This window comes from Otolemur garnettii, unplaced genomic scaffold (assembly GCF_000181295.1).
Source record: "Otolemur garnettii isolate 467f Iridium unplaced genomic scaffold, OtoGar3 scaffold00127, whole genome shotgun sequence".
Classification (NCBI taxonomy): Eukaryota; Metazoa; Chordata; class Mammalia; order Primates; family Galagidae; genus Otolemur; species Otolemur garnettii.
The window spans coordinates 5,557,453-5,579,786 of NW_003852522.1; the positions used below are offsets into that span (position 1 = coordinate 5,557,453).

At 48.5% G+C, this 22,334-nt stretch overlaps 2 protein-coding genes across 5 annotated transcripts in view; one reads left to right on the plus strand and one right to left on the minus strand.

Annotated features, from left to right (window-relative positions):
* The window catches only part of TRIP10 (thyroid hormone receptor interactor 10), a 10,995-nt gene extending 2,147 nt beyond the window's left edge, over positions 1-8,848 (plus strand). Inside the window, exons 2-15 of one of the 4 annotated variants that reach the window (XM_003798001.3) lie at positions 68-183; positions 272-328; positions 1,735-1,882; positions 1,961-2,023; positions 2,142-2,246; positions 2,334-2,462; positions 3,131-3,277; positions 3,383-3,577; positions 4,628-4,795; positions 5,061-5,170; positions 7,623-7,755; positions 7,977-8,119; positions 8,201-8,322; positions 8,456-8,829. In XM_003798001.3, coding sequence (XP_003798049.1) covers positions 68-183; positions 272-328; positions 1,735-1,882; positions 1,961-2,023; positions 2,142-2,246; positions 2,334-2,462; positions 3,131-3,277; positions 3,383-3,577; positions 4,628-4,795; positions 5,061-5,170; positions 7,623-7,755; positions 7,977-8,119; positions 8,201-8,322; positions 8,456-8,604 — 1,785 coding nt within the window. In that variant the 3' untranslated portion in view covers positions 8,605-8,829. Of the gene's footprint in view, positions 1-67; positions 184-271; positions 329-1,734; positions 1,883-1,960; positions 2,024-2,141; positions 2,247-2,333; positions 2,463-3,130; positions 3,278-3,382; positions 3,578-4,627; positions 4,796-5,060; positions 5,171-7,622; positions 7,756-7,976; positions 8,120-8,200; positions 8,323-8,423 lie in introns of all 4 variants that reach the window. The other 3 variants (XM_003798000.3, XM_023518008.1, XM_023518009.1) reach the window with 3 other exon arrangements.
* A 963-nt stretch (positions 8,849-9,811) lies between these two features.
* SH2D3A (SH2 domain containing 3A) lies at positions 9,812-17,499 on the minus strand. The gene is given in 11 exon segments (XM_023518083.1): positions 9,812-10,155; positions 10,553-10,604; positions 10,606-10,674; positions 10,677-10,762; positions 11,347-11,667; positions 11,670-11,719; positions 11,910-12,025; positions 12,135-12,595; positions 14,635-14,705; positions 15,078-15,406; positions 17,381-17,499. Coding segments are annotated over 11 exon segments (1,671 nt in total). The 5' UTR covers positions 17,450-17,499; the 3' UTR covers positions 9,812-10,108.
* Positions 17,500-22,334: the final 4,835 nt, after the last annotated feature.

Consider the following 22,334-nt stretch of genomic DNA (forward strand, 5'->3'; position numbering starts at 1 on the left):
GGGCAGTGGTAGGGTCCCGAGTTCATGACCCCGCCTTTCCCCCCTTTATCTTCGCCAACCGCCCCAGGATCAGTTTGAGGTGCTGGAGCGCCACACGCTATGGGGGCTGGACCTGTTGGACAGATACGTGAAGTTCGTGAAAGAACGCACGGAGGTGGAACAGGCTTATGCGAAGCAATTGCGGTGAGACCCTATGGTGGACGTGCCCTGGAGCGAGGGGGAGTTGTTAGAGGGCTGGGGGCTCAACCTTCATGCCTTTGTCTCCCCTTAGGAACTTGGTGAAAAAATATCTGCCCAAGAGACCTGCCAAAGATGACCCTGAATCCAAGTAAGGCTGGAGCGGGAATGCTGGCCTCAACTTGGTTATGGGGGGAGGGCGCCACCTTTTGGTCTCACTTCCTCTCCCTCATCTGGGGCACCCCCCACCTTGATTCCCCTGAGGAGGTGAGAGCATGGATGCAACACACAGATTACCTGGGTTGAAATCCTAAGTCCACTACTATTTACCTGGGCAAATGACTCAAGTTCTCTGCCCCTATTTTCCTCATCTGTTAAATGGGTGGTTCCAACAGTTACAAATTAGTGACTGAGCAAGTGACCTAAGTTTTGTGCCTCTGGCTGGGCGCCTGAAGCACAGTGGTTCCTGGTGCCAGCCACATACACCCAGGCTGGTGGATTCGAACCATGCCTGGGCCTGTTAAACAACAATGACAACTGCAACAAAAAATAGCTGGGCATTGTGGTGGGTGCCTGTAGTCCCAGCTACGCGAGGCTGGCAAGAGAATCGCTTAGCCCAAGAGTTTGAGGTTGCTGTGAGCTGTGATGTCACAGCATTCTACCAAATGTAACATAGTGGGACTCTGTCTCAAAAAAGTTTTGTGTCTCTGTTTTCCTCATCTGTGAAATGGGGATGGGTGCCTTGTGTAGGGCTTGCACGAACATGAGCTGAGTTATTGTGTTCAAAGAGTGACCAGTTTTAATAGTGTTGTAGGAACATCTGATTTTATTCTGAGTCTCCCAATTCCAAAATCCAAAAAGCTCTACAGAAGTGGAAAGTTTTTTGGCAAATTGTTAGGCACAGCCTATGATCTGAATTGAACTAGAGTTGACTAGAATTAATTCTAGTCCTGATTTTTTAATCTCACTTAGCGTGAATATTAATAACTCACTGTAAAAATGCTCATGGTGTTTGACTACAGGTTTCTTCCCCCAGCCCCACTGGGGTGATGCATAAAAAGATGGTATATGTTGGGCCAGGCATGGTGGATCACAGCTGTAATCATAACACTCTGGGAAGCTGAGGCCAGTGATTGCTTAACCTCAGGAGTTCGAGACCAACCCGAGCAAGCATGAGAACCCATCTATAAAACTAGGTGTTATAGCCAGGTGTTGTGCCTGTAGTCCTCGCTACTTGGGAGGCTGAGGCAAGAGGATCACTTGAGCCCAGAAGTTTGAGGTTGCTGTGAGCCATGACATTCTACAGAGGGCAACAAAGTGAGACTGTTTCCAAAAAAAAAAAAAAAAAATGGCATATGCATTGTATGCCCTTTTAAACCCCCCCAAATTCTGAGTTCTGAAAAGCATTCAACTGAAGAATTGGGAGAAAAGGATGTAGAGTATAATGTATCATTGCTCTGGGGATGATTGTTTTGGGGCTTACCTTTCCCATCTGGAGGTGGATCCTGGGACATCTGGCTTCTAACTCCCTGCTCCTCACTTCTTACTCCACCCTAGGTTCAGCCAGCAACAGTCCTTCATGCAGATTCTCCAGGAGGTGAATGATTTTGCAGGCCAACGGGAGCTGGTGGCCGAGAATCTCAGTGTCCGCGTATGTCTTGAGCTGGCCAAGTACTCACAGGAGATGAAACAGGAGAGGAAAATGGTGAGAGATCCCCTCTTTGGGTCTCCCATAAGGATCCTGCCAGAACCCTGGTGAGCGTTACTGCTCTTCTTTCCATAGCACTTCCAAGAAGGACGGCGAGCCCAGCAACAGCTGGAAAATGGCTTCAAACAGCTGGAGAATGTGAGTTTAAAGGGATGATGTTCTGCTCTGGCTCAGAGGAGCAGGGTGAGGGTTGTTGCTCGTGGAACTGCCCTTCTCTTCTGTGGGTTTCCAGCATGCCCCTTGTCTTCTAACACAGAGTAAGCGTAAATTTGAGAGAGACTGCCGGGAAGCAGAGAAGGCAGCCCAGACGGCTGAGCGGCTAGACCAGGATATCAATGCCACCAAGGCTGATGTGGAGAAGGTGTGTGTGGGATCTGGGACAGGCCTAGGGGATTGGGGTGAGACATGGTTAGAACCTAAAAGTAACCTCTGTCTTGATATTCCTCAGGCCAAGCAGCAAGCTCACCTTCGAAGTCACATGGCAGAGGAAAGCAAAAACGAATATGCAGCCCAACTACAACGCTATAACCGAGACCAAGCCCACTTCTATTTTTCACAGATGCCCCAGATATTTGATGTGTGTACTCCAAGTTCCCATACCCTAAAATACTCTAAAAGCTAAACCAACTCTCATACATATGTCGAAAGCCCAGCTACAATGTCCTAGTCTCTAGTCAGCAGTTCTCAACCTGTGGGTTGCCATCCCTTTGGACTGTATTAAAGGTCACGGCATTAGGAGTTTGAGAACCACTGCTCTAGATTGAAAGGGAATTAGAAACCTATAATGACACTGAGCTGTGCTTTTACTTCAGGTATTCTTTTCTACCAGGGATGTTTTTCATTTCTCTTAAAACTCCTGCTTATTCTACTGAGCTTCAGTTCTTACAAACCCTCCAAAACATCCTTGATTTTCCCCTCTTCTGTTTCAGCCTTCCACTCTCTGTCCGGTCCTTGGCACTGGGAGTATCTTTGCTGGGTCTTCTTTTTCCTTCAAATCCCTGTTCCCTGTCTCCTTTGAAAAGCCTTTCCTGACTTCCTATGCAAGTGACGCCTCTAAGATTTCCTCTGGTGTTGTGTCTCTACACCACACTCAGCTGGAGTCTTGGTTCTCTATTCTGTTTTCTGCACCAGATGAGGCTTGGGGCTGGGGCCTTCGTGGAGCACTGTCATATTTGCAGGGTGAATCATTCTGCCACTGGTCCTTTAGTTAGCCCGCCTTAGCCACACTTGCCCCTGTCCCTACAGAAGCTGCAGGACATGGATGAACGCAGGGCCACGCGCCTGGGGGCTGGATATGGGCTGTTGTCAGAGGCAGAGCTGCAGGTGGTTCCCATCATTGCCAAGTGCTTAGAAGGCATGAAGGTGGCTGCAGACGCTGTGGATCCCAAGAACGTGGGTGCCTGGTCTGGTGGGATATCCAGTGGGCAGAGGGAGGCTCCCTGAAGCCTTGGCACTTAGTTTTGCACTGATTGCCCACCTGCTGTGCCCTCCCCCCAGGACTCACAGGTCCTTATAGAGCTGCACAAGTCAGGTTTTGCCCGCCCAGGAGATGTGGAATTCGAAGACTTCAGCCAGCCCATGAACCGCGCACCCTCGGATAGCAGCCTGGGCACCCCCTCAGATGGACGATCCGAGCTCCGTGGCCCAGGCCGCACCCGTGCCAAGCGCTGGCCCTTCGGCAAGAAGAACAAGGTGGGGGCTGTGGCCCCTGGGGTGGGGGCAGGAGGACAGTTAGGGGGGACAGTGGGCCCCTACTGAGTCAGCCCCAGCCTCCTGAACGCTGAGTCCTGGGCAGGAATTTTCCTCTTGGCTGCAGGCCCAGGCTGGAGGGAAGGAAGGCGGGCGGGTCTATTGGCCTGGGAGTCCCCCGAGGCAGAGGGGGCAGGGTAGAGAGGCCTGTGGCGTCTGCTGCTTCTCAGTATGCTGGGAGAAGACCTGCTTGTGGAATTCAGGGCTAGCCCAAAGGCTAGGGACACTGGTTCTGGGGACTTCCTGGAATTTATCCATCCCACGTATGAGTCTTTGGGTCCCTGCCCACATGCTCTGTTTCCTTGGGTTTTTGACTTTCAGTGTTGGGGATACACCATGACATTCCTGATTTATACCTTTAATGACTCCCCTTTCCCTAGCAGACCTTTAACCTCCTGGTTTATACTATACTTTGATCTTTATTGGCTTACTGTTTGACACCCTCCTTCACTTCCACCTGCCTTTGCCCAGCTTAAACCTTCAATTCCCCTAACCCGTCAGATGTTACCCCCCTTCCACTCTTTTAGCTCCTTCTTTTGGCTTCTGTGGCCCTGTTCTCATCTGAGACTTTGATTTCCTGCATGTGTCATCTTCCCCTACCTTCCAGACTGTGAGCCCAGAAAGCTGGGGGGCAGAGAAATGGGCCTATTGGGGTCCCTATGTTAGTTCCTGGACGTCCAATTCAAGGGACATAAAAGATAAGGGTGGGAGAGAGGGCTCTGCCTTCTGGTTCACAGTCTGACCTATTCTCCTAGCCACCTCCCAAGATTTTTGTGTTGCTCTTGAGTGTGTTTTCTGTGTTTGACTCTGCATATCTTGAGTTGTGGTTTTCTTACCATTATTATTTTTTTCTTTCTCCATTTTGTTTTTTCCTTTTTTTTTTTTTTTTTGGTGTCTGTCCATCTGTTCTTCTGTCCATCCGTCCTCATTTTCTTTATCCTCTTACCTCCTACAACTCTCCTGAACCATCCCCTCCCCGGCCCCTGCCGGTAGCATTGCCCCCCACCCTTCTCCCCACTGGGGGGCTCTCTACCTTTGGCATTGCCTAATGGACCCCCATCCCCCCGCTCCGGCCACGATCCCTTTGCCATACTGAGTGAGATCAGTAAGTCGGTCAAACCAAGGCTAGCATCCTTCCGCAGCCTTCGAGGCAGCCGTGGGGTAAGTGAGGCCTCAGGGCAGGAAGATATGTTGGCCCCAGCCTGTCCAGCAGCTGGGTGGCGGGACCCTGGGCTGGCTTCCTGCCGCTGGCTGGGTGCCCCCTTCCCCAGTTGCCTGACTTAGACCTGCTTTGCTCAGTGCATGGCCTTGCCCCCAAGGACCTTGGATGGGGAGGAAGGTGGACTTGCTGTACCGTAGACATGTGCAGAGCCTGGAAGAGCCTAGATCCCATGATCCCAATTTCAGACCTGTTCCCACCTTGCAGACAGTGGTGACAGAGGATTTTAGCCACTTGCCTCCAGAGCAGCAGAGAAAGCGGCTTCAACAGCAGTTGGAGGAACGCAATCGTGAACTTCAGAAAGAGGTTGACCAGAGGTGAGGAGGGGGTGGGGAGAGGGAAGGCAGACAAGGAACACAGTAAGATAATAAATGAATTACATTTAAATGGTACTCAAAGAGCTCCCCAGTAAACGCCAGACCCTGATGGTTTTACAGGTGATCCTATCTACTTATGAGAAACTTACTTCTTACCTTATACACTCATTCTAGTAAACAGAAACAAATGAAAGCTGTTGGCTTATTTTGGAAGCTAGTGGAATTGGGATGCCCAAATCGTGACCAGGAATTCAAGAAGATAAAATCATGGGCTCCTTTTACCTCATTTATGCAAAATTCTAGCCAAGTAGATCAAGTGGTGTATTAAAAAAATAATACATCATCGTGTGATGATGGTTGCACAACAATGAGAATTTACTAATAAATGCCACAGAATGGTGCGCTTATAAATGGCTACAGTGGGCGGCACCTGCAGCTCAAAGGAGTAGGGCGCCGGCCCCATATGCCAAAGGTGGCGGGTTCAAACCCAGCCCCGGCCAAAAAACAAAACAAAACAAAAAAAAACTGCAAAAAAAAAATGGCTACAGTGGTAAATTTTGTGTTAAGTATATCTTAACACAATAGAAAATATTTTTTTAAAAAGACTCAAACCACAATCAGTTGGGTGTTATCCCAGTAATGCAAAGATAGTTCAATATTAAAGCATTAGTCAGTTTAATTCATGATATTAAGTGACTAAAAAAAAAGTTATATGGCTATCTATGTAATAACTCAAACACTTAAAATATTAACAATGAATGCCAGATTAAAAAACATATTTTTACTCTTCCCAAGCAACAAAATCCTCTTCCCAGTCCTGTTACATAATAGGAATGACGTTTGCCACTTTTGAATTGTCAGCCAAATTATATTTTGCTGTTTGCATGTAACCTCTTGGACAAAATGCCTTTTATTGATATAACAGTCCATTTGGAACTCTACAGTTCCTGGGTTTTTATGGTGGAGGGCATAAGGGTGCATGCTTTAGAGTTCAGAAAGACTGGTCTTGATTGCTAGCTCTGCTTCTGAGATCTCCGGCAGCTTGTCTAAGTCACCTTTTTAAAATTTTATTTCAGATTATTATGGAGCTACATACATTTTGGTTATATAGTTTGCTTTTGTTAAAGTCAGTTACAGGTGGATCCTTCACCCAGAAAGAGTGTAATGTACCCGTGCAGTGTACCTGTTGGGTGGGAAATTGCCCATCCTCTTCTCTTCCTTCCCCATTCTTGAATTTCAATGCTTCACCCTTTTATTCCTTAGTTTCTTCATCTGTAAAGTGGATCAGATATTAAAACTGGAAAAAAGTTAAGCCCAGGTCTGATGTGTTCCAAAGTTCTATTTTTAGAGATGGTTGTTACAACCTATATATAAAGACACAGAGGAGATAGAGACTAATAATATTGATGCATTTATTGATTGTGTACTGTAATGCAGGCACCATCTAAATGTGGATTTATAGGAATTCTCAGATTTTCCTGAGAGATTATGAGTAGAGTTAGGATCCTGACTTGTTTAGGCCCTATTTCTGATGCTTAGAATAGTGCCTGGTGTGCTGTAGGCAGTTGATAATAATAACTGCATAGGATTTAACATAGAACTGCATAGTACTGTTACAGTGACTGACATGAGATATTTGTATCATCCCCATTTTTTTTTTCTTGAGGCATAGTCTTACTATATTGCCCTTGGTAGAGTGCCACAGGTCATAGCAACCTCCAACTTGTGGGCTTAAGCGATTCTCTTGGCTTGGCCTCCCAAGTATCTAGGACTATAGGTGTCTGCCATAATGCCTGGCTATTTTTTTGGTTGCAGTTGTCATTGGTGTTTAGCAGGTCGAGGACAGGCTGGAATCCACCACCTTCCATGTATGTGCCAGTGCCCTACTTATTGAGCTACAGGCGCTGAGCCATCATCCCCATTTTTAAGAAAAGTATACTGGGGCTAGTGTTTGATAACCCAAACCCACACAACTGGGAAATGCTCACACTAAGATTTGAACCCATGCAATCTGGCACTAGCATTTGAGTTTTTTCTTTTTCTTTCTTTCTTTTTTGAGTCAGAGTGGGTAGAGCACAGTGGTGTCATCACAGCTTACAGCAACCTCAAACTTCTGGGTTCAAGCAATCCTCTTGCCTCAGCCTCCCAAGTAGCTGGGACTACAGGCACCTGCCATGACACCTGGCTATTGTTTTTTTTTTTTTTTCTATTTTAGTAGAGTTGGGGTCAAATGTTGGTCTCAAATTCCTAACTAAGCTCAGGTGATCTTCCTGCTTTTGCCTCCTAGTGTGCTAGGATTATAGGCTTGAGCCACCATGCTGCACTGGCCTAGTATGTGAGGTCTTAACTGCTGTCCTGTCTTGCTCCTTTCTCCTTGAAACAAAGCCCCTGTCTTTTGTTTATTAAGTCATATGGGACTCTACTTTCTGTCTGTCTGTCTGCTTTGTCCTAGGGAAGCCCTAAAAAAAATGAAGGATGTCTACGAGAAGACACCCCAGATGGGGGACCCTGCCAGCTTGGAGCCCCGGATCATGGAAACCCTGAGCAACATTGAACGGCTGAAATTGGAAGTGCAGAAGTATGAGGTAAGAGAAGGACCCTGGGGAGGGCTGGGGGCCAGAAGGGCTGGCTGAGTCACTGTTGGGTGTGGTAGGGGACAGGGAGATGCTGTGGTGGGTGGGGGTTTCCAGCTGTTTCTCATCATATCCTTGAGTATACATGGGTGATCTCAGGAACCCTCTAGGTCCAGAGTGGACTGACCCCAGATCCCTTCCCTGGAATTGATCCTGTAGTCTTCTCTTCCCAGACATGGCTGGCAGAAGCCGAAAGTCGGGTCCTAAGCAACAAGGGGGACAGCCTGGGCCGGCATGCCCGGCCTCCTGACCCCCCAGCCAGTGCCCCACCAGATGATGGCAGTAATAGCAATGTGTCACAAGACAACAAGGAATGGTGAGCAGGGGAGGCCAGAGCAGAGCTGTCCCCAGGGAGCCAGGAATGCCCATCTTTATCTACTGATTTCTCCCCAATCAGTTCTGAAGAGCCTCTCTCAGATGAAGGCCAGGATGCCCCCATTTACACCGAGTTTGATGAGGATTTTGAGGAGGAACCTGTTACCCCCATAGGCCACTGCGTGGCTATCTATCACTTTGAAGGTGAGGATGGCTGGGGTAGGCTTATGCAGGGGTGGGTGTCAGTTGCTTGAGCAGATGATATCTATCTCTGGCTAGGGTCTGCTTAAACTTACCTAAAGCAGACCTTGGCCTACCCACCTCCACTCCCTGACAGGGTCCAGTGAGGGCACCATCTCCATGACCGAGGGTGAAGACCTCAGCCTCATGGAAGAAGACAAAGGTGATGGCTGGACCCGAGTCAGGCGGAAAGAGGGAGGTGAGGGCTATGTGCCCACCTCCTACCTCCGAGTCATGCTCAACTGAACCTTGCCAAGGCGGGAAGAGAGGCTGCTGTCGGCTGCTGCTTCTGGGCCACAGGGGACTCTAGGACCTATGCACTTTATTTCTGCCCCTGTGGCTTTGGCTGAGACCTGTGTAACCTGCTGTCTCCTCCCCAATCCCACCTGTCACTCCAGATGGTCCCGCTGTGCCTTTCACCATTGATGTACATACTTATGTTTCGAAATCATTTCTTCCTGCTGCTCGAGTTGGGCCATTTTGTTATATATATATATATATATATATATATAAAATAGAAAGTTCTTGGAGTTTGTGCCTTATTAAGGGATTCAGATACTGGGGTTAGATCTTTAAATGCCATCCTCCTTTAGTCACACAAGGAATGAGGAAGGGGAGGTGAACTTGGGCAAAGTCTACCCCTCCTTCCTGTGAGTTGGTTTTAATGTTGGTGGGTGCTTATTTGCTTTTCATTTTGTTTTGTTTTTTTTTGAGACAGAGTGCTTTGTCACCCCAGGTGCGGTGGTATCATAGGTCACAACCTCAGACTCTTGGGCTCAAGCGATTCTCTTGTCTCAGCCTTCCAAGTAGCTGGGACTACAAGCACCCACTACAGTGCCTAGATGTTTTTATAGACAGGATCTTGCTCTAGCTTAGGCTCGTCTCAAACCTGTGAGCTCAAGTGATCCACCCCATCTTGGCCTCCCAGAGTGCTAGGGTTAAAGGCATGAGCCACTGTGCCTGGCCGTGGGTGCTTATTTGTAACTTCAATATAGGGAGAAGTCTGTATGCAGTGGAGCTTATTGAGAATAGGTAGTATTTACGCAGTGCCTACTGTGTTCCAGGCATTCTCTACCCACCAGTGATCTCATTTAAACATTAAGCTTTAATCCTTGCAACCCCCTGTATAGGAGTACACAACTCTTGTTTTAATGTTGAAGGCAGACACAGAGAGGTCAAGTGATCTGCTAGAATTCACACAGCTTTTAAAGGGCAGAGTCACATTTAAACTTTGGCCTCTGATTGCCACAGCTGCAAGTCTTTTACTATGTTCACAATGTAGCTGCTGATTTTTTTTTTTTTTTTGAGACAAGTGATCCTCCTGCCCTAGACTCCACAGTAGCTAGGACTACAGGCAGCAGTATCTAATTTTTCTATTTTTAGTAGAGACAGGTCTCTCTTGCTCAGGCTGTTCTCAAACTCCTGAACTCTTAACAATCCACTTGCCTCTGCCTCCCAGAGTGGTAGGATTACAGATGTGAGTCACCCCAGTGGGCCCAACTGCTGGTTTCTTAAGTGTCGCAGCTGTGAGTGGGGTGTGGATAGCCTTACAGCCCCCCCTGCCCCCCCCCACAGGATTCTTGTGCATTTTTAGGAGGCAGGGAATTCTTGCAAATCTATGGCTGTGTGAGGAGTGTAAGGTCCCCAGAAGTCTCAGGTCCAGGCTGTGAAGGGGGCCTGCGCCCTCAGTAGTCAGGCTTCAGCCACTGTGACAGGATGCTGAGGACCTGCTGAAATTTCCAGGCGCTGGTCAGCCAGTGGTCAGGGCTTCTCTCAGCTCTGAGTTAGGCTGGAATCCTGGGGACATAGTCAGGTGGGCTGATGGGGAGGCCCAGACTCTCACCCTTCTTGCTCCTTTGACCCAGCAGGGGCCCAGAGGGACTCTGACCTAGTTAAGTGGGGTGGGTAGGGTTAGGGGGGCAGGAAGGCAAGGGGAGCTCCTAGGTCTTTGCACGAATGAGGGTGGGTGGTCACATGTAGGAGGGTGGGAGTGGGACCCAGTGCACGTGGTTCTGGGAGTAGGGTTGCCCCATTTATGGTGGAGAGCCCTGTCCCCTTCATACTATGTAGCACTTGATGCAGCAGGTGCTGAAGGTGAGAACCTCACTGAGGATGTGGGACACTGGGGGTTAAGAGCAAGCAGGATGTTCCTGAAGGAACCCACCCGGCAGCCTGGCACAGAATGGTTGCTCACCTCGAAGGCGCTGGGCCGCTGCCTGGCGGAATTTGGGCGAGTCCCCAGCCATCCCACGTGCCGTGCCGCGCCGCGTGTAGGGTGCTCAGCAGCTGCTCGCAGCTCTCGTTCAGCGCCCCTCCACCCCCGCCTCCCCGAGTTCCTCACCTTCCAGCAGACGCACCGCAGGTGCCACATGTGGCAGCACCACCTCACCGGGGTCGCAGGGTCCTGTGAAGGGAGAGAGTCTGATCAGGGTTTGGGGCAGTGGATGGGGCGTAGGGCAAAGGGGGACCCTAGAACAGATGCAAGGGCAGGGCTTGGGGCAGACAGAATAGAGCAGAGCCAGACTGTGTACAGGGCGGGGCGTACGAGGCGAGCGTCTTGAGACGGAGCTTGGGTGAGACCCAGGGAAAGCCTGCAGATCGGAGTCTGGTGTGGAGGGTGGGGCCTACAGAGATCTGCACGGCACAGAGCAGAATCAGGGGCGGAACTTGGAGGCAGTTGTAGAAAGCAGAGTCTAGCAGCGGTTCTCAACCTGTGGGTCGCGACTCCTTTCTAACAATGAAAATACATCGCGGCATTAGGAAGGTTGAGAACCACTGGCCCGAGCAAGGCAGGACTGGTTCCAGGGCGGGGCCTAGTGCAGGGGGCAGGGCTTGGGACGGAGTTAGGGGAGACCTAGGCAAAGGGTCCAGGGCTGACTTGGTGCCGAGGATGTGGCCCATGACAAGGGGCGAGGCCTAGAACTGGATACCAATTAAACTGAGTGTGGTACTGCAAGGGATACTTAGCCCCGGACCGTCTTCACTCACCCTCGCCCTCATCCAGACCCCGCATTAGCGGCTACCGCTCCTGCTCAAAGGCCAGCGCAGCCTCTGTGTGGCTCCGTCGGAGCTGGCGCAATGTGTGCTCCAACCCGGACACCTGGGGGAAGACACCTGAGCCTGCCTTCTCTCCACTCTTCCCAATTGCCTGCACTCCAGCTTCCTCCCATCCCTGCTCCCCACGCACCTGGGGCACGAGCAGGGCGCCCATGACTGCAGCCATCCCAGGCAGGTCTCCTGCCGCCCCTGGTCGCAGGGCTAGTGCGAATTCTACCAAGCCCTTCAGTGCAGCCGCGGGTCCCTCCAGCGCCCAGAGCAGCCCAGCAAGGCCAGCGCCCCGGCCAGCGCCAGCGTCTCATGCCTGCAGAGGTGGAGGGCAGGCATCTGACAACAGTAGGAAGGTTTGCAATGCGGGGATGAGGGGACACCAGAGGAGGCATTACCCATCTCCTCCTCCTCCCTTGCGTACTGTCAATGGGGGAGATGTTTGGTGACTCTGGAGAGTGGGGGGAATTGTTCCTTCCAACCAAGGTTCCAGGGAGCTGGCTCACCTCTCTAGCAGTTCCAACCTCAAGCGATGCCCAAGGGGAAGTGTGAGCAGCTCCAGGCCAGAGGCTACCCTCCTGTTGGCTTGCTGAAGCATGGTCACACCCAGGGGGCCTGTGGCCTGCAGGAGGGAATGGGGAGCTCAGGGAAATGGTAAGTGTATAGGGGCAGTTGGGCCTTGCCTGGCCTCAGCTCTAGGCCTGAAAGAAGTGACTTGGCAGGTGACCCACCTGGCAGTCCACCAATAGCAGGTGAAGGGTGATGCTCTCAGTATGGGGCTCCAAGAAAAGGCCACGGAGAGTATGCAGGACCTCTGGTTCCAGGGGCTGATTCTGGAGGCTCAGCAGGTAGGAGGGAGTGTCATGGGGGCAGAAATAGACCTCAGCCTGTGGTCTTACAAAACATCTCTTCTCTTCATCTTCCTCCTCTTCGTCCCACCACAAGGCCTCTGGCTCTGGCCAGCTCTGACCAGGGGACATTTCCTGGGCACTAACCACTCTAGGCACAAGCTCACAGTATGTTGGGGGTTGTCCAGAGGGTGTCCAGGGGGGCTTGTTTGGTGCCTTGGCATGAAGCTGCCTATCAGAAGCTCTGAGACTGTTGGTGACAGTCCTGAGGAGAGCTGAGGCCTTCAGCAATACCGGGTCACTGCCTGTCTGGGGCAGGCCAGCTATGGGCATAGTGGAGGCTCCTGGAGTCATACAAGAATGGACATGGAAGTACACAGAGAAGTAGCTGGGTGGGTGTAGGGTCATCCATTATCCAGCCATAACAGGGTATCTCAGCTTCCCTTGGTGCAGCTTTGAATATGAACATCACCACCAGTAGAAATGCTATACACTAGGCTCAGCACCTATAGCTCAACCGGCTAAGGCGCCAGCCACGTACACCTAAGGTGGCGGGTTCGAATCCCCAGCCCGGACCCGCCAAAACAACAATGACAGCTGCAACCAAAAAATAGCCGGGCGTTGTGGCGGGCACCTGTGGTCCCAGCTACTTGGGAGGCGGAGGCAGGAGACTCGCTTGAGCCCAGGAGTTGGAGGTTGCTGTGAGCTGTAATGCCATGGCACTCTACCCAGGAGGACAGCTTGAGGCTCTGTCTCAAAAAAAAAAAAAAAAAAAAAAAAGAAATGCTATACACTTACGGATATTTCCAAAACATTCTTTGCCACCTCTTCTGTATTTTTGTGAATTCTGAATACTATGTTTTAAATTTGAATTCTTTATTTTTGCCCCTCTGGTCGAAGATGGCAAGCACTGACAAAATTAAAACATTTAAAAAATGTATTATTCAAAATTCACAAAACTACAGAAGTGTCAAGAAAATAAACTTATTAATGTTTCAAATGATGAATTTTATAAAATGTGTGGCGTATTTGCCTCTGGGGGCAATTACTGCTATAAACAGTGCCAAGACTTTTGGGGGAACTCTTTATCAAGAGTTTGATAATGTTCTAGGTGCTCAAAATCTGTCCAAGTTTCTCAGTATACTGAAAAAGGGCCAGAGTCCCCACAGTAGCTGACAAAACCCTCACAATCTGAGCCCCAGGGTCTCATTCTTGCTGCTTTATCTACATTCATTGGCTGAGTGAATAGTTCAAATTGTTGTTCCCACCCCAGGGTCTTTGCACTGGCTGTTCCTTCTGTCTGGGTCATTCTTACCCCTCAATTATACATTGTTCCTTCCCTCATTTCCTTTAATTTGTTTTTTCAGTGAGTCCTTTCCGGGGACTATAAAAATTGCAGGCTGCAGGCCCGAGGGTGGCTCATGCCTATAATCCTAGCACATCAGGTGGGCCATAGATGGGAGGATTGCTTGAGGAAGGGAGTTAGAGACCAGCTTCAGCAACACAATGGGATCCATCTGCACAAAAAATTTTTTAAAAAGTTAGTTACACATGGTGGCATGTGTCTACAGTCCCAGCTCCTTGTGAGGCTGAGGCAGGAGGATTGCTTGAGCCCAGGAATTTGATGTTGTAGTGAGCTATGATGCCATTGCACGTAGCCCAGGCAACAGTGATACCTTGCTCAATCAATCAACCAAATGCAACATCCACCTCCATCCTTATTTGCCTAACCTCCTGAACTTTGTTTTAATTTTTATCCCAAAACATACACAATTGACTTATTTTTGTGGTTCATGGTCTGTTGTTCTTCAATAGTATATTGCCTCACCTTGGGTAGGGATCTTTGTCTTTCTGGTTCACTGGTGTGTGTTCTAGCACTTAGCACTGGGCCTGCCATGCAGAGGGCTTGTGTTGAATTGGGGGGACACAAAAGGAGCAGGAGGAGACCTACATGGGGTGAGTCCTCTTTTAGGCAAGACAGTCAGAGTCAACTGCTTTGAGGAACTCCTATTGGGTGCAGGGGATCCACTCAGGAAAAGATTAAGGGAATGGGAATGTTCCCATCAATAGTGAGAACAGCAAATGCAAAGGTCCTGGGGCAGAAATAAGTCTGGAAAGTTCCAGCTACTGTGAGGAGGGTTCTGTGATTTGAATGAGAACAGATAGGCTTCTTGGAATAATTGTGAACATGTAAACATGCATTTTAAAGCATCTCCAAAGTTTCTGTGTTTTAGTTCACATGACAACATTGAGGGCATTACTAACCCCATTTTCCAAAGTAAGAAGTTGAGGCTTTGAGAGGTTCCATCACCTGCCCAGGAGTGCTCTGGTGGTGAACAGCAAAGCTGATCTCTGAGCTTTGTGTGTTCTAGCAGATCCTCACCTGGGTCAGAGTGGTCTTCTCTTGACCGCCCCATATACACCAAGTCTGCAGGCTGACTGTTGCTCCACTTCCTTTCCCAGGGGAGAGAGGGTAAAGAGACCTGCAATCTCAGTCTACATAGAACATCCCTCACCAGTACCCAGAAAAGCCCTGCATCCTATCACCCTGTATCAGTGGGTCTACTCAACCAAGGCGTGCTACCTCCAGGGGGTGTTTGCAATGTTGAAACATCTTTAGTAGTTACAGCTAGTCTGAAAAGGAGAGTGGCTTGCTATTGGCATCTAGCAGGTGGAGGCCAAGGATGTGTCCCAAAATGCTACAATGGACAGGACAGCCACTCCACAACCAAGAATTATGGGTCCCTCAATGTCAATAATGCTGATGTGGAGATGCTGGGTGTTTTCAAGGAGGCAGAGAAACAGTGAGCAAGGAGGCAGAGAAACAGTGAGTACCTGAGAGGCTGTATCTGAGCTGTGCTGTCCATGAGGGTGTCCTCACTAAGGCTGTACTGCAGAGGCCCCTGCCAAGTCACAGGCCTGCAGACCACAGCCCCTGTGGCCTGGGACAGGGGGTGCCGATTGGTCATATAACTGCAAACCAGGGCAGGTATACTGGGAAATTGCTCATCCTCCAGCTGTAAGAGGGCCATATGGAACACCTCAAAGTGTAGGACTGAGCCCCGCCAGCAATAGAAGATCACAGGGTGGCCCCCACAGGAACCAGAGGCACGAACCAGGAAGTCACAGTCTTGCTGAAGAAGAGTTTCAGCCTTCTGTGGATGGAGGACGGAGGGCAGGGGGTCTAAGGAATGAGCCCAGACTAGCAGTTAGTTGTGATTCCCTCCACGATGACCTCCCAAAACAAGAAAAGCCACCCTAGTGAAACCTCCGTGGGAGGCAAAGAGTAGGTAGCTTTGCATCAAACCATTTTCCTCTTTCTCATGAGCACCTACGCAGACTACATTTCCCAGATTCCCTTGCAGCCTGGGTCATCATGTGACAAGATCTTGTCAATGGGATGTGGGGTAAAAGTGCTGTGGGCAATATCCAGATCTGCCCCATGGAACTCTCCTGGTTCTGTCCCATATCTGTGGGCTGGATATCCCAAATCCATGGGGCATGGCAGGACCACAGATAGACTTGGCCTTTGGTCTGGATTTATGGAGCTCTGCATCCCTACTCCTCAGACACTTTGGACTATAGTCCAAGGTGACTGGGCTACAAGTCCATAAATACCTGATTATGTTTAGCTGGTGATATCTTGGGAATATTTGTTGCAGCCTCTGGTAGATGCTAACCAATGCAACTTCCAACCTGGTAAATTCACTGGGCTTGCTATGGGAATATGGCTTCAAGAAAAGCCATTAGCTGGATCCTTCCAGACTGTGGCCTCCTAAATTCCTCCTTTTAAAATATTTTCAAGTAGTCTTACTTCAGCTGTGGTGTCTGGTGTCAAAATAGGGTAGGAGGACCAGGCTCCAAAAGGCAAAACTTAGCTGGAGACGGGGGCTGGGGACCTAACAATAAATGTAGTAGGCACACATCTAGTCCTCACAATATGTTCCAGGTACTGCTTTAAATGTTATTTTAAGTATTTTTTTTTTTTTTGAGATAGAGTCTCACTTTGTCACCCTTTGTAGAGTGCTGTGGTGTCATAGCTCACAGCAACCTCAAACTCCCAGGCTCAAGCAATCCTCTTGCCTCAGTTTTTCATTTTTTGTAGAAATGGGGGGTGGGGTGGGAGGGTATCTTACTCTTGCTTAGGCTGGTCTCAAACACATGAGCTCAAGTGATCCACCTGCCTTGGCCTCCCAGAGTGCTGGGATTACAGGTGTGAGCCACTGAGCCCGGCCTAAACGTAATAGGAAGTATTAACTCCTGTAATTCTTATAACAAGGTCAGGTGGTAGGTAATATTATTCTCATTTTAAAGATAGGGAAAATGAGGCCCAGAGAGATCAAACATCTTGCCCAAGGCTACAGAGGATATAAGTTGGAGGGTTGACATTCAAGCCTTTGATGCCTGGATTCAGAGTGTGGGATTTTAACTGCTAAGCGATACTGTCACTCATGATTTTTCTCTTTTTTTAAGAGACAGGAGCTCACTCTGTCACCCGTGCTGGAGTGCAGTGGCGTTATCATAGCTCACTGTAGCTTAAATACCTTGGGGCTCAAATGATTCTCCTGCCTCAGCCTCCCAAGTAGCTGGGACTACAGATACCCAAAAAACCCAGCTAATTTTTAAAAATTTTTTATAATAAGTGATGGGTTCTCATTATGTTACTCAGGCTGGTCTTGAACCAGTGGCCTGAAGTGATCCTCCCAAAGTGCTAAGATTATAGGCATGAGCCACTGTGTCTGAAATCATTAAATCTCATGATTTCATTGGCTTTTCAGTGTTTGAGGTCTCCTGAGGATAAGACCTGAGGGTGGCAGGGAACTTCAAATTGAGAGAGAAATGCCAGGAGGCAGATGGGAAGGGGGGAGAGATGGACAGGACCAAGAGTAGTTTGGGAGTCTTTAGGACCCTTCTCTATCTCTCTATCAGCATCTTCAACACCATCCTAAAGAAAATGAGAATTTAAATATAAAGAGTGACAATTCCCAGGCAGTCAAACTTCAAAACTGAGTGGTTCCCATCCACCTCTCTCAATAGACTCTGGCCCTAAGCCCCCTGACAGGACCCAGGTAGGTCAAGGTTGGAGAGGTTCTCCCTAGATGGAGCTGAGGCCCTGCAGGAGGTAGTACCTGGCGGGACAGGGGGCCACAGTACCAGGGTTGGTTAGCAAGATCCTCTCCATCCTGAGGCACCTGCATGGAACTCTTCAGAATAGATGGTGCCAGGGAAGAGCTCTGCACTGTCAACAGGCCTCAGTCTTCCATATCTGTAAAATGTGACTAATTAGCTTTGCCTCCAGAGTGGCTGGGTCAGCTCCTTCTATGCTCTTCTTGGTTTTGGAGGCAGTAGCTCATATTCTATCATACCTTAAAATGAAACAATGTGGCGAGAATATACAGGGTGCCCCAAAAGTCACCATACATAGGGAAAATGGGAAATTGTAGCTAAATGTACCCTTATTTAAAGTATTCATTACAAAATTTTATAAAAAGGTAACCAATATAGAGAGAATATTTTGAAAAGTTATGTTTGGAGACTTTGGGGACTCTGTTTACACACACACACTCAGCCTTCCCTATTGGCAGGTATTGTACCTGCAGAACCAACCAACTGAAAATAAAAAATGTTTAGAAAAAAATACATGCAATACAAAATACCAATGCAATAAAAAATGATATGGTATAATAGTGATTTATATTATATTAGATATTAGCAATAATCCAGAGATGATTTACACTATTCAGGAAGATGCTCAGGTTTTAGGCACATGCAACATTTTATATCAGGTACTTGAGCATCTGCAGATTTTGGTATCTGAGGGCATGCTGGAAGCAACCCCCCACGGCTACTGGGGATGAAGGATGACTGCATATACATATACAAAATGTAAATGTATGTTATATAAACATATATATTGTAAATTAAACGAGTTACTTGTAGCCAGATTTCATATATATGTTTTATATAAACAACACAAATTTTTTAAGAAATATGTTTAAATATACAAAAGTAAAATTATAAATATTATTTATTATATATCATATTTGTGTATTACATACAGTAATGCATAGTACAGAGGATGCTGAAAAAGTGTACGCATTTTAAGAAAGGAAAAATCTAGATTAAAATTGTGATACTCAATATATACCAATAACAAAAGATAATTACAAGTCATGTTGAGCACCTCTTGCAATTGCAGAAGTCCAATGTGACCTGAGTGTTACAGATTTAATACAGCTTTTTCCTTTCTTAAAATGTGTATACTTTTTTGGCACCCTCTGAATTTAATATATTTACATATAATATATGTTCATATTTATGTAAAAATATAAAATCTGGCTATGAATAACTTAATTAGGATTGGCTGTGATGCTATGGAAACAGCATGTATCTACTACAGTCTTACAAAGGAAGAAGATGTAACACACCCATTACTTTCAAAGGTAATGTAATTTTTATAAAGTGAAAAAATTAACAAAGATGATGTCACACCACCATGTTTTGTAAAAATTCAATTAATGAGCCCACATTTATGGGACACCAAAGGTGTGGCAGACAGCTATTCTAGGCATTAGAGACCCACTGTGAACAAATGGATAGGAATCCCTGCTTGGGGAAGGGGGGATGACTAAGAAATAATTAGATGATAGAGTACACCAGAGAGTGTCAGGCAGAAAAACCAAACCCAGGACAGGATATGATGAAGGTTCCAGTGGTGGGGCAAAAATTCTTGGTAGTGTGGCCAGGAAGGGCCTCACAGAGTAAAAATGGTAGGATTCTGAGGGAGTGAGCCTAGTGACTCTCTGAATAAAAAGAAAAAAAAGTTCCAGGTAGTAGGAATTTAGGTAACTTATAAATATGTCCAAGTTTCTCACCAATCCATGTACACACTCCAGGATTCTCAGGATGTGTGCAAACCTAACCCATACATTTTTTTAGGTTATAACACCATTGTGAAGGTTCTTAAAAGGTCATATTTTGTAGAAATGTCAGAAAACTGCCAATTTGGAATTGGCAGATTCTTCTCATATTTTGAAATGAATACAATTTATTTTTTCTATTGTTTCTAGCTTTTTTTTTTTTTTTAGACAGAGTCTCACTCTGTCGCCCTGCGTAGAGTGCCTTGGCGTCATAGCTCACAGCAACCTCAAATTCTTGGGCTCAAGTGACTCTCTTGCCTCAGCCTCCTGAGGAGCTGGGAATAGAGGCACCTGCCACAGAGCCCAGCTAGTTTTTCTATTTTTAGTATAGATTCTCACTAGTTTCTCTATTTTTAGTAGATACAGGATCTCACTTTTCTTCAGGATGGAACTCCTGAACTCAAGCAATCTACCCATCTCAGTCTCCCAGAGTGCTAGGATTATAGGCATGAGCCACCACACCCAGCCACAATTTGTTATTACGATGGTCCAATGTAGGTCTCAGACATTTTGGTAGTTTCCTGATAATCTCACAAGTCTTCGGGGCAGTGTGTCTTAAGTGTCTGGTGGGAAAAACTGCTGTGCGTGGAAAGGAAGAGGAGAATATGCTCTTACCCTCCCCCAGCCCCTTCCCCCCAGGCCTTGATCTGGAGGGGTCTTTAGGGAAATAGCGCCAGGATTCTAGCCTCCTGAGTCAGCAGGCCTAGAAGCGGATGGAAGTTTCTAGACCCGCCCTTGCCCTCGCAGCTTCAGGGGTAGAGAGCTGGCTACAGGTGCTGCATACCTGAAACCAGGTGTGTCTTCAGAATGCCTGTGCACTTCCTATTTGTCAGCTGGCCAGGACTGGCCTTGGTCTTAAGACTTAAGAGACTCCCAAACCCAACTACCTCTTGGTTGGTAGAGAGTGCAAGTGGATCACTGGCAAGGCTCTTATTAGTTTGAGGACACATGTATATGGCAGGGGTGGAGTGAGGGGACACCAGCATAGATAGCATGGACACAGATAGACTCAAGGACTCACACTTGACATTAAGCAAACACTAATTTGTTGAGCACCTACTGTGTGCCAGGCTCTGTTTCTAGACCCTGAAGATACAATGATGACACTGACAAGATGAAGGCCCAGCCTGCATCACCCTGCCCTGCCCTCCCGAGCTCCCAGTCTGCTGGGTAAGGCAGACACACAAGAACACAAAGAATGAAGAAGATAATTTTTTGGAGTAATCAATGAAGACGATAAGACAGATTTAATAAAGAATGTTGGAAGGGTGGACGTGGGCTATCTTAAATAGCAAAGTCAGGACAGGCTTCTCCCATGAGGTGATGTGGGAACTGAGACCTCAGTACAGAAGGATGGAGTTAGGGAAAGATTTGGAGGTGTCATCCAGGTTGAGGGGCAGGGGATACAGCAAGTGCAAAGGTCTGTAGGTGAGATGGAGCTTGGTTTTTAACGTCTTACCTCATCAGGGAGGCTGGTGTGGCTGGAATACAATGAATGTGGAGCACAGGGGAGGACATGAAGTTAGGGAGACCAGTACGGGAGGCCATGCAGGAACTGGTGCACCCTGAATTTTAAACTCAGTGGGAGGGAGTGGGAACCCTGCAAGGGTTTTAAGTGAAGGAGGGACACAATCTGATTCATAGTTTAAAAAGGTCACTCCTGCAAAAATAGAAACAGAGAGTCTTTCACGCTGCACAGGAAACACACCTAGAGGGGCACGCCTAGGTGCGCCTGGCTACACAGACATGCCTGGCACGCGGCGACCCCACTCACTCACTCTGAGGCCTCTTCTGTTTCCGCGAACCCCGCCAGGTCCTTCCTGAGAGCTGCTGGCCCCACCTGGAAGAAGAGGATTCCCCACCCCCAGTAACCCCCTGGTCCTGGATCTGTCCGGAGGCTCCACTCACCCGGGCAGGACCCGCGGGGCTCCCACATGCCTGGGGCCAGGCGGAAGCCTGAGGCTCTGCGGCTCCCGGCCGCTGCCCACAGCACCCCTGCTCCCCGCCCTAGCAGGTCAGGCCTCCCAGGGTGGGCCGCACCCAAGTGAGAGCCAAGCCCAGTCACCTGGCCACTCCCGCTTCAGACTCCTCCCCACGCAGACCCCGCCTCCAACCCAACCAGCCCCGCTTTCACCCTCCTCTGGTTTTCGCTCCGCCTCCTTAGCACTTTTTTTCTACTAATCACGCCCCCTGTGGATACTCTCCCCTTTGGGGAACTCAGCCCAGCCCTTCCTTCCGGTGGCCCCGCCCCTTAAACGTAGCACCACCCAAATGCCCACGCCCCTTCGTAACTCCTTCCCTGACTCCAGGCCCTTTGAGACCCACGTAGAGTGGGGGAGTGTCTCTCTCCTTGGCCACCGCACCCGGAACTCGGTCTAACGCCCCCTAGTGGTTACAAGAATAAAAAAAGATGGGGCCATCCCCTTGGGCTTTCACGTCTCGAGATGCGTGGCGGCTGGCGGCTGTGACGTCCTGGAGAGGAAGGAGCTTTCTCCAGACTGCCCCCTTGGGTTTCCCGGAAAGGAGAGCTAGTTGGGTGGCAGGTTTTCTGGAGGAATTTGCGGGAAAACACGACAGCCTCCTCCAGAGGCAGCACGTTGGTGCTGGGCAGAACTTAGGGGAAGGTGGAGGGCAAAGCTCTCAGGTGATTTCCTAGGTAGCAGGAAGTGGAGGCTTCCAGCTGTATTTCTGGAGACAGAAAAGGTGGTCATGTTTATTAACAAGGGCTCATCATAGTAACAGTCTTGAAAGCTGTAGTTGCAGTTAAGCATTTTTGAGCACTTACTGTATACCAGGACCCTTTTGCTTGCTCGGCCCGCCTCAAGGCATTTACTTTTCACATAGAACACCCTAAAAGGGTCGCTGTTGCTATTTTCATCATCAAGCACAGGGCAACTAAAACATTTGCCCAAGTTGACACAGCTTCGTGAGTGGTAGAGGTGGGATTTGAACCTAGATCCCTGGGGCGCTATCCTGTCTGCCTAGTTTTTATCGTTGTGAGTCCACTATCTCTGATCCTCATGATATTTCTGTGCCGTGAAAGTTGCTCATTTTACAGACGAGGAAAGTGACTCGTAGAAAGCCAAAGATGTTTGAGGATGAAGTTTTGATGGTTGTAGAGCTGCAAAGGAGGGAATTTTTAGACTAGGCTCCCCACGCCCCT